The 12,248-nt window shown below is 35.4% G+C and overlaps 1 protein-coding gene across 1 annotated transcript; it reads right to left on the reverse strand.

Annotated features, from left to right (window-relative positions):
• Positions 1-7,757: 7,757 nt before the first annotated feature.
• Positions 7,758-10,735, reverse strand: LOC119074611 (BTB/POZ domain-containing protein 17). Its single transcript, XM_037180870.1, has 8 exons — positions 10,579-10,735; positions 10,245-10,303; positions 10,042-10,182; positions 9,788-9,967; positions 9,461-9,723; positions 8,392-8,810; positions 8,157-8,326; positions 7,758-8,084 (listed from the first exon to the last, which is right to left on the reverse strand). Exons 2-8 carry the CDS (start codon positions 10,296-10,298, stop codon positions 7,827-7,829), a joined length of 1,485 nt encoding a protein of 494 aa, XP_037036765.1. The 5' UTR covers positions 10,299-10,303; positions 10,579-10,735; the 3' UTR covers positions 7,758-7,826.
• Positions 10,736-12,248: the final 1,513 nt, after the last annotated feature.

Here is a 12,248-nt window from a genome sequence, read left to right on the forward strand (position 1 = left end):
CTTTATAAATCGTGTTTAAATACCATTGACATTTAATCTCATCCATCAGAAGTTTATTTTCGATGTTCACAAATGACTTAGAAATAAACCAGTGGCATTACAGCAGGTATTTTCTATCGTTAAAACTTTTACACCTCGTCTACTTCCCAAATATTCCCAAAATTCACAAATATTCCCAAATATTCCCAAATATTCACAAATATTCCCAAATATTCCCAAATATTCACAAATATTAACAATATTGATTCCCAAACGATGAGGCTGATGAAATCACAGTAGGCACTGCGTTTCTGTTATACAGATAGATGACTTGTTTTTGTTGTATGAGTTAAAACATAATCCTAAGCGGTAGCTCGTATCACTAAAGCCTCCAAATTTGACACTTGTCAATTCAGTGTTCATGCTAGTAGCAGGGCTGTGCCGTAACACATACATTTTTTGGGGTACCTCCAACGCCGCTGGCTTAAAACACTCTATTATGTATTACAAATTTTATAAGCATGATATCCACTGAATCGTTCAAATTTTATTTAAGTCTACGTCTACCTGGTCTTAAATTTTTGTGAATATTTGGGAATATTTGGGAATTTTGGGAATTTTGGGAATTTTGGGAATTAATTCCCAAATAATAGGCCCTGATGGATATCTTACATGTCCTATACCATCGTTCGAAAATAACAAAAATAATGTTTCAGTCAAAGGCCGGATATGTTGATGAGCTTAAAATTGGTGTTTTTGGGGTCAAGGGCTATCTGAGCATGTAAACAAAGAGTCGTGGCGTGTAAACACGGAGCCTGGTCCACTTTCCAAAAAAAAAAAACGCTCAGTGCGTTAACTTTTAAGCGAAAAATTGATCTATTCCTCGAAAATGTATCGTTGATTTTATATTAATTTTAACAGCAGCAACAAACCCATTACAAACAACAAACTGTATGTGTAAGTTGGTTGATCTATAAAATCAATAGTACATTGTCAAGGTAGAGTGTCGAACAATTTTTTGCTTAGAATATTATTCTGAATCGAATAAAAATATTTTATCGAGGGTAAACACGGTCTATTCTACAGCATTTCTTGGATATTTTACCAGAGTGAAGTTATATCACCTGAAAATAGAGCGCAAAGAATGAAGTACTGGACCAAAAAAGTCGCTTCTAGAGGCTAAGCCGATGTGTTTGCCTTATACTAACTGGGTACACTTAAAATATTAAGGAATTGTAAGAGTGTTATACAAGTCGGCGCAGTCAGTGCCTATAAAAATGCAAAGAAAAGAATGGTTGGGTGTTCAAGTACCGTATTATCCATATTATCATAAATAAAAATATTTTCTGATCATCTGATTGAAGCTTCTAACAGCTTCGAAATATATTTTCCTTTCCTACATTGTAGGTGTCTATAGAATAGAATCTCGAGTTAAAATTATTTATTCATCAATTTTAGTTGCAAGCATATCAGTTTACTTACAGCTAGTTCAACAATATGGACTAACACAGGTAAATCTTTGATGATATCGAAAAACATCCGTTTAGAGCACTAGTGCGTATAAGTGACGTTTGTAAAAAATAAGAATCCCAATCCTGTACATAACAGCTTTCTATGGCCGCAGGCCTTGTGTCATAATTACACATCTAGAGCCTGATACAGTACTACGTTGTACCGAGACTCATTCAACGTTTTATGGGGCAAGGGCATCTAAAGTTTGCAAATTTTAAACATTATAATACTGAGTGACATAAAATCTTGTTCGTGCCGTGTGCCTAAACTAGTTTTTTGTGCATACGATGAGTTGTCAACTTCGGCATCGCCTCGGGCTGACTGTTTTTACCTTTTGCGAAAAATTTTAAATTTAGCAACGAAAATTTTACTGTTCTTCATTGAGAAAATGAATTTTTTGTACAACAGCTATAATTTATCAGTTTCTATCCTCTATTTGACATATATTTGACATTGAAGTTCAATTAAAAGATTTTTAAATCTGTAAATTTCTTCTTGGCCGGTGTCTCAAAGAAAGAAGAAGTCTGAAAACTGCTACTGTTTTGCATATAAACACTCAAGACTCTCGAATGGCAAACACATCCGATGACGTTATCGACTTTTTTTAATTTAAAGTTACGCCATTAATAATTAAATAAAAACTTTTGTGGGATAAATAAAAGGGGAAAAGAAATTTCTCAGCATCACATACAGACGATTAAATTTTTAATAAGTTTTAACATTCAATTTACCGAAAATGGAATGGTCTAGAGTGTAAGATTATCATGAAGTCATTAGCATTTTTCCGAATTTTAATCAGAAAACTTAAATAAAATATTGGAAGACTAAAACTATTTTAATGATTTAAAGGTCACTTTGATAAAACACCAGCCATTATAAGTCGCTTGTCAAATGGGAGCCTACATAATGTCCAAGTTTTTTGAATGAATAATTTTCGTTAAACTCTATGACCATATATCCCAGCTATTGATCCGAAAAATAATATTAATTATTTAATTATGAGTTTGCCCAAAAAACGCATTAAACAAAATTAAATATTCGAATCTTTGACATGGGTGATAAAGCATTTCAAATATTGTAATAAAAATGGACGGAGGAAAAAAAACCAATCTCTAAAATCACCGAACCAATCCCGAGACGTTTTGTCGCATTCAAGTCTCTTCCATCGATCTTCACTACTTTGAATTGCAAATTTTTTCTATTTTGGTTAATTACGAATTTTCGGTTGTTTTTTTCTCTTTTTCTTAAAATGTTTTGATAAATTGGATTTATTATGTGAAATATAATTATCGGGTTTAGTTTGATAGCGCAACAGAATTGATCGCTATAATGGATAGATATATGCTCAATAGTTATGTAGGTAGAGGTAGATTGATGCACATATAGATTCGAATCGTTCGAAAATGTATGCGATTGATATCTGGCGGTGGTGTAAGATGATGAATGATACTAGCCAGTCATGACCCAATTAATTGCATATGTAAATGCAAAGATGATTTAACTAAAACGCGTTTTTCGATTGATTAATTAGAAATGGGTTTGTGAAAGGTTGTCAGAGAAGGTTTTTTATGGCTTTTTTGGATTTTTTAAAATTTATTGGATGTGGATGATTTTACGCTAAGTAAACGATTTACCATTCTTCACCTAGGCCGTTTTTTTTGCATAGAACAGGAGTACAATAAACGTCAGTGAAATTTAGACATGAATTTCATTCAGCTGTTTTTCTGCTGGTCCAGTAATACAAACAAAACTGCGTATACGGTTTTATTACTACCAAGTGCATGCAAATAACTATTTCACCCGTATGAAGACGTTTAACCACATTTGTATCAGTGGACCAGCTGAAAAAATCCCGAAGCAAATTCATGTCTAAATTTCGCTGACGTCGACTGTAAGAACATCTATTGTTCTATGACATCGACTTCTGAATAGTTATCAGCAAAATTAAAATTTCTTCGCCACGCTCGCTAAACTTGGTAAAATATCAAGGTAGATTAATCATCAACCTCTAACGTGCGCTAGTGGCTCTACACTGATAACTAATTCTTCTAGTTATTTGCGTTTACTGTTTGTAATCATCGTGTCATAGGAATCACAGAAGCTTTAAAAAAAACTCTGTTTAATATGAAGAAAATTAGAAATTCTTTTTCGTGGGTTTTTATACACATAATAGAACCAAGAACCATTCATCGACAGCAGCAAAAATGACCTCTAGTTGAAGTGGACTTATCGGGTGAAATGTACGTATGAATGAAATTATTTCGTATAAAACACTGTACTTTGAACAGAAGAAGTAACAAATGCAATCGTCATATATCGCAATTTTCTTACAGTTTCGAAACGGTTACAGTTTGTTCAAAAATGAAATGCACAGTTTTTAGTATTTCGAGACATTTCAAAATTGCAATCTGTCAGATAGTAAAGGATGCGTTTAATTACCCGGCGCATTAACAGATTTGAAATTTGAATGATTTTTTCCACAGCTACATATTTTTGCATGTTAAGTTTCTTACATTTTTTGCAGATAGCATTTTAATAGTAGGAAACTTAGATTTCGTAGGAAGAATTCGCGGACGGAAAAATGTAAATTTATTTTGAGTCTGAGTATTGTTCTACATCTATGATTTCTCTTAGATCGTGTTTCTATTAGAGATGAGCGGGCCGCCCGAAATGCATCGGCCCGACCCGACCCGACCCGGCCCGACCGGGTTCGGGTCCGGGTTTTGAAAATCCATTCGGGCCGGGTCGGATCGGGTTTCAAAGACAAAAATTCGGGCCGACCCGACTAAGAAATAAAAATTTAAAGTAAGCCTATAAAATAGTTTAAAGCATGAAACACTAACTTATCTTATTATTTTACTTCGCGTATAGCATCATTATTTTTCATTAAATTTCTTATACTAAAAAAAAGTCGGGTATCGTCGGGCCGATGATTTTTTCGGGCCGGGTTGGGTCGGGCCGCGAAGATAAAAGTCTCGGGTCGGGTCGGGCTCGGGTTCAAAAAATTGGATTGGGCCGGGTCGGGTTGGGTATTGAAAAAACGTCGGCCCGCTCATCTCTAGTTTCTATTCAAACAAATCGATGGTCTTTGAATACTCAAATCTGTAGAAAGACCGTCTGCTTCATACATTTAGCAAATTTTTTACAAGAAGTTTTATCGGCACTTGAAGTGACGATATTGGAAACACGAATAAGCATCAGGGAAAAAAAATTTGTCAACAATTATTTTCTACAAATATATAAATATTTGGCACAAATATGTAAATATTTGTAACAAATAAATTCGCAATTTATTTGTGACAAATATATAAAATATAAAATAATTTTAAATTATTTGTTATAAATATTTTAAATATTTGTGACAAATAAATTCCAAATTTATTGTGACAAATATTTAAATTATTTGTGACACATATTTTATAAATTTGCAACAAATATTTAAATTATTTATTACAGTGAACGACATCTCAAATGTCTCACTGTCATTTTTTTCAGAGAATGTCATTGTGAATTTGCAATGACACAACAAAATTCTCAGAAAAATTTGACAGTGAGACATTTGAGATGTCGTTCACTGTAGAAATAAATTAAAAATTATTTGTCATAAATATTTAAAAAAAATTGTGACAAATAATTTAAAATATTTGTCACAAATAATTTTGAATTTATTTCTCATAAATATTTGAAATATTTGTGACAAATATTTAAATATTCGAACCAAATTTTCAACATTAAATTTGCTTCGAATAATTGAATTTTTTTCCGTGATGATTTTTTGCTGCTAATTGAAGTTGAACAGTTAGCCGCTGTACAACACCATCGATTTCTTTGAATAAAGACACGATCTAAGAGAAATTATAGATGTATAGAACAATACTCAGACTAAAAATAAATTTACATTTTTCCGTTCGCAAATTCTTCTGACGAAATCTAAGTTTCCTACTATTAAAATGCTATTTGCAAAAAATGTAAGAAACTTAACATGCAAAAATCTGTAGCTGTGGAAAAAAACCATTCAAATTTCAAATCTGTTAATGCGCCGGTTAATTAAACACATCCTTTACTATCTGACAGATTGCAATTGTCAACTGTCTCGAAATACTAAAAACTGTGCATTTCATTTTTGAACAAACTGTAACAAAGAAAAACGACTTGAAACTCAAGTTAGGATAGTAAAGAAGCTAAACTGAAAAAGTCTTTTCGATTTTTTTTTTCATTTGTTTTTCAAACCCTACATGCCCGCACGTCAGTAAGAGGGCGTGACGCAAGTCCACTACCAAAACTGTTAAAACAGCAACTTTTTGACTTCCCCCCCTTAACTCCAACGACTCCCAAACTTAGATATTTGGGCATACTTACGAGTTAAACGAGCTATCACACTTTACAGTACTTACGATTTGGCTGAGATATTGAATTTCAAAATTTTTGTTTTTGTTTGAAAATAAACAAAGTTTCGTTTTTTCAGATTAGTTACTTAGTGATCCGGAAACTCCTAAACGTTGTTATGAATTTTCCTGAAATTTTGGTTATAGGATAATGGCGCAAAAACAAGAATGGAATTTTCAAAAGTTGGAAAAAACTCGTATCTTGGTAGCTGGAGCTCCCCAAAGTCTCCATATAAAAGCCAATTTCGATGTGTGTGTGTCTGCGTTGTATATTTTGGTGCATGATATGGATGATATGGAAATTGTGGGGAATGTTAAGTATTATTTCTTGGTTTCTAAAATTTGTTTTTTTTTCGATGGATTTGGGTTATTTTCGATATAAGTGAGGTGTTTTAAGATTGGTTCCTAAATTTTGGGATGACAGATGATTCCTCCGGCACTTCCCAACTTCCGTCTGTTTTTTCGATGGATTTTTGTTATTTTCGACATGAGTACAAGGTTGGTTCCCAAATTTTGGGATGACAGATGATTCCTATGGCGTTTCCTAACTTCCATCGGATTTTTAGATGGATTTGGGTTATATTCGACATTAGTGGGGTGTTCCAAGGTTGGTTACTAAATTTGGGATGACAGATGTTTCCTCTGGCACTGTCTAACTTCCATCGTATTTTTCGATGAATTTGAGTTATTTTCGACATGAGTGAGGTGTTTCAAGATTGGTCTTTGGGATTCATGTTGATTTCTATAGAATTTGTTAACATGTTGTCGACATGACATGTTTACAAAAGCGGTGATATCAGTCAAAAAATCCTTAAAGGATAAATGTGACGCAAGTCCTTTATCTTGCTTACAAAATAACTGATATTTACCGTCAGTTATATCAGTTATTTTGAAGTAAGATAAAGGACTTGCGTCACATTTACCCTTTAAGGATTTTTTGACTGATTTAATAATAAGAAAGAGTATCATTGATCGTCATTAGTTTTAATAAAAATTTGTGACTTAGCATGGACGGGGACATTTCAAAAGTTAGACGAAAAATCAATACTTCGCTTCCCGACAACAGATATCGAATTTAAAAAAAAAAACAAGACCCTATCTATCAAGATCAAGTGGAATTGTATGAAATAAACTGAAAAGTGTATAGCTGAAAAGCTGGATCGATTTAGATTGTTATAATTCAGCTTGCAAAAACAACGTTTAGAGTAAGCGGATCGGTTTTCGATGTAACTTAGAGTGCTCACACATTCGCAAAGTCTTCCATATTTCTTCAACCGATACCTGCAACGTAAAGCTCATGACTAAGAGTCGGCGCTTCGCACTAAAATAAAATACTTCAAAGCTGTAAACAGTAACCATTAATCAATCGATTTGAATGACCGAATGAGAGAAGTAAAAATGTCAGTGCACTACTACCAGGCATGTGTCCAAATCCAGCTATTGTCTAATCACAATAACATGAAACTGAATCAGAGTAGAGATAGTTGTTTTTTAATTAACTTTAATGGTTCGTTTGAGCTTAATATTAGTGTCAGTTCAATGACTCTTAAGAGCTTAAAGAATTAAACTAAATTTTACTTACCTTTATATGATGTCGTGGTCGATGGACTTAAAATCTCAGTTTACTGTTTTCTTTCATCATCTAATTGCTACAGGGCAGCCTCCCAAAGCTCTAAAAATGTAGGTCATATGAAACTCGAATTTCATTCAGGCGATCCTCAGTCTTATCCCCTGCGCATATTATATGCACTCTCCAATTATATTGCGATTGTTCCGCTTTCTTTCTGCATTTTCTTATCGACTTAATGTTTACATTTCCCCGCATCAATTGCCATTATCAACCCGCTTTTTCTCGGACCGAAATGAAACCCAAATTGTTTGTTTGTTTTGTTTATAAAGACAATGTAGTATCACTTCCAAGTTAAACTTCTCTTTGATTGCAACAGAAAACTATTTGAATTCAAATGGCGGGGTATCGTTACAGACATATGGACCCATCGGTGCAATTATGATTTGCAGGCTAAGCGTATTGCGTTCGTTTCCTATTAAATGTGAGCTCAATTTGATCGAACTTAATGCCAATTCGTCATACGGCAACAAATTGTCCATGTTTAAGATACGATTCTCTTTGGAAAAGTAGTGCGTCCGAACGTGTACCGTTCGAATGTGAGGAATTTTATTTTGTACACCGGTTATCAGTACGCCCACCTGGAAGTGACGATAAAGATATTGAAATCTCGGTTGTAATCTAATGGAAGCTTGAAGTGCTTAGACGCTTACCTTGAACCGTTGTTCAGTTGTTAAATCTCTTTTGCATGTAACACTCAGCCGTATCGTTCGCAGTATTGTTTCGGGAACCTCAACAGCCGAGTTGAAAACGTTAATCATTTGAGCTTTGCTGTACTTGATACCTCTGGGATAAAAGTCAATGTTCCATTGCATATTTTGGTCTGAAAAATTGGTTGATTGATTGAACACACACGAAAAACACTAAGAATTCGAACCGTCACCCTACCTTCTTGGTATTCCGATAAGTTACTTTGCGAAAAGAAGCAAGCGGCAAAAGTTTGATAATTTTCAATACTTTCAAAGTTTGGCAATTGCATGCTCAGTCCGTACATGTCCGATGTGTATAGCCGCGGTGTGAATTGTAATGCACCGCTCTCAGTTCCGCGAATGCTTGCGACACGTTCCTCTTGTCCTGAGTGATAACTCATTCCGATCGACACCAGTTCCACCAGAAATTCTTTATGCAATTTGATGATCGGTTTGCGTAGCAATATCGCCAGCTCGCTGGGTGTCATCATGGCAAAGCGGATGTGAACGACAACGCTTTCGATCAATTGTGTAATGGTTGTGTGCCTCTCTTCGTCCGTCAAAGTGGAGTCGTTTTGAATGAAAATGTTTTTGTGTGAAATCCAACTCTCGACATAGCTGGAAGGGGAGAAATAGCAATTAAAGGGCTAGCCGCGGAATGAGTTACAAATTCATCTGATTAACACATTGAAATTAATTGCGGCTTGTCAACTTTCGGCACACTGGACTTTACTTAAATAGTCGTGGAATTCAGTTTTGGATTTTTAGAAATTTATTGGGAAGTATTCCTCGACTATTTAAGTAAAGTCCAGGGTGCCGAAAGTTGACAAGCCGCAATTATTTTGAATGTGTTAAATCGCTGCGAAGGATTACGGTTGTTTTTAAGGACCAATAGACCATTAAACTCTAAATGGCTTGATTGTCAGCCGGAATGAATCTGAGTGAAAATCAGTACCAAAAACTTCTCAAATTTGCATCGAAGAATCTTAAAAAATATTCCATCTTAGCCGATGTCCCGATTGTGTCAGCGGAAGAGTACTCCTCACCTCACAATGTTTTCAGAGCCATGCCCCTAAGACATTTCCGAATTTTAGAGGACATTTTAGTGAAAGGAACAATAATGGCATCCTTGTATAGAGGCTCCACTACCTCTGCTCGAGAAAATCAGACATGTTGTATGTTGTAGGTATGGAAAAAATGTGGACGCAGGGTGAAAATCCGTCTAAACATGTGGACGTTCAAACAGCAATTGAATACAGTGAACTTACCTGAACAAATCATATTCGTTCCGCAGCACTAAATCGTTCTGTTGTATGAGTACGATCAAAATGTTGACGTCGAGATCCACAAAGTCTTTCGACTCGGCTACGATGTTCAAATTCCATTTCAGAAATCCTTGCAACGCGTCCGTCACTTCCTGATGGTACGGACTGAGCGATATTGTGTAATGCAGCCAAGACACTAAAAATCCTTGAGTGGCCGCTTTTGAGATGTGTTTCAGCATATAATCTACGCATAGTTGCACTAAGTCCTGTTTGAAGGGATGAACCGATTATTGCGAAATGTCGGAATTCGACCCAGTTCAATGAACATACCCTGATATTGTATTTGTCAGCCAAGGCCAGCATTGGCATCACCGTCTGCAGTGATATTCTGATCTGACCGACATACAGATATTTCAAAAATTGTGGAAAAACTTCCGAACACAATGGCTCCTCCTTCAGTTCGATAACACTTTCACGACATTCTGACCATTCGGGATTCATCAGCATTACCTATAAAATCATGAACAGAAAGCGAATGTCAACGGAATTCTGGCAATCTTTGAGGCAAATGACGTTTAACATACCTGAAATACTTCACTGCTTGCACATAATATTACACGATGGGCTGGATACCGTTTATTACCAACAACAAGGCATATATCAGACATCAATTGTTCCGCGTATAAAGTGGCAATTTTGTGTAGTACACTCGTCGAGTTATTCATCTGTTCCAAAGAGAAACAAAATTTCAATGAAAATTCACAGTTCTGATCCAAAAAATGATTACCTCGACAACACTGGAATCCCTCGAATCTTGATCCTGACTGGATGGATCGTCCATACTGTCTAAAATTAGAAAATTTCGTTCAATAACTGGTTTCATCGTATTACACACTAAATTTCCACTATTACGATTGCTCGGTTCGCTTATAAAAGTCGGAAATTTGTTGTTGATTTAATTGGATACCAAAACAATGTCAGAATTTTTAGGATATTTGAAAAGAAACACATTGTGCAATCCCAAAACTAATAATCGAAATGTTGGGAGTTTGTTTTGTGTATGGAAAAATTGGAAGAAATTGAGGTCGTTAGACGAAGTAAGGCTTGGAATGTGTAACTACCTTCAATTGTTCAACTTAATTACAATTTAATTTCTTGAAAATACCGCCGATATCACTGAAATTATTTTATCCAACTGGTAAATCGACAAAAAAATATTTTTTTTAGAATTTTCTCCGTCATATTAGATGGAAACGTCAAATCGACATTGATAAATGCAAGGCCGTCAATATTAGAAATGGAGATAGCCATTTTGTAAAGAAGTGAACCTGTCAAAAAAGTAGGTATTTCCAAGGTTCTGAAAGAACAGGTTCAGACACTTCTGAATTGATCACGAACGCGGTTTAACACAAATGTTGACAATTTAGACAGGTTTTGTTAAACACACTCATTACGGATTGTGTGAAATGTCAACTTGATAAAAATAAGTCAAGTTTTCTTTTCGTTCAATCTCAAATGAATGAACAAAAAACCTGTCTAAATTGTCAAAATTTGTGCCTCATCAGCCTTCGTAAGTGTCTTAACATGCTCTTTCAGAACCTTGGGTGTTCCAAACCTCAAAAATTTCGGTTGCAATTCGTTGATGTAAATAATCTGAATAATTCAAACAAAGGCTTTCATTGATGTGATACTTATTACGACTTATATATTTCGCCATAAAATTACTAATGTCATCGATCTATTTTCGTTTTGAACCAACTTCACTGCTATGACATTTCATGGATAAATATCAGAGTGAAGTCATTTCACCTGAAAATAGAGCGCAAAGGGCGCAAAGAATGAAGAACTGAAAAAAAACAAGGCATCAGAACAGTCGGAGCGTTTGCTGCGACTTAGCCCCGTACGACCCGTAATCCTATTTCGTCCGCAACCATAATACGTCCGTAGCCGTAATACGCCCTGAACCCTAATACGTCTACAACCCTCTAATGCGTCTGTTACCAAAATGCAAGTCAAGTTGGGCATGGTCAAATTTACTGAAAGTGTTCATTTTTAAAATTGCGCATAGCGCAATTACGAAAGCCCGTACGAAGTACCTCTCAAATAAAACCAACAATTTACGACATTATTTTAGAAACCCAAAATTTTTTGCCAACTTTCCATTGGGTATTCAATTACCTCTCAAATAAAACAAAAATTAGCAAAATCGGATGATATTTACTCGATTTATGTGCAAAAAACACTTAGGGCCGAGTAGCGGCCTTAGTTCAAGGGCCCAAATTTAAAACTTTTTTTGCCATCATTCTATTCGGCATTCAATTATCTCTCAAATGATACAAAAACTACCAAAATCGGATGAGATTTGCTCGATTTATGTGCAAAAAACACTTAGGGCCGAGTAGCGGCCTAAGTCCAAGGGCCCAAATTTGAAACTTTTTTCGACACGTTCTTTTCGGTAGTCAATTACCTTCCATAAAAAACTAAATCTAGCAATATCGGATGAGATTTACTCGATTTATGTGCAAAAAACACTTAGGGCCGAGTAACGACCTTTGAGCCCTCCCAACGAGCCCGCGTTGCATCTTACCCAAAAACAAAGTTCAGCAACTTTGTTCTACTCGTCAATACCTTTCATTTGATATATCACAAGCAGCTATTGCGTGCGTATATCGGTAGATATCGTCGAAAGACTGAAAAACACCTATAGGGCCCTAGCTCTGGAAGGGCCGACCCTACCATGCCCATTTTCGAACATGACCTTACTTTTGTCGATACCAATCGGGGAAAAAAA

Source organism: Bradysia coprophila, unplaced genomic scaffold (genome assembly GCF_014529535.1).
Source record: "Bradysia coprophila strain Holo2 unplaced genomic scaffold, BU_Bcop_v1 contig_151, whole genome shotgun sequence".
Classification (NCBI taxonomy): domain Eukaryota; kingdom Metazoa; phylum Arthropoda; class Insecta; order Diptera; family Sciaridae; genus Bradysia; species Bradysia coprophila.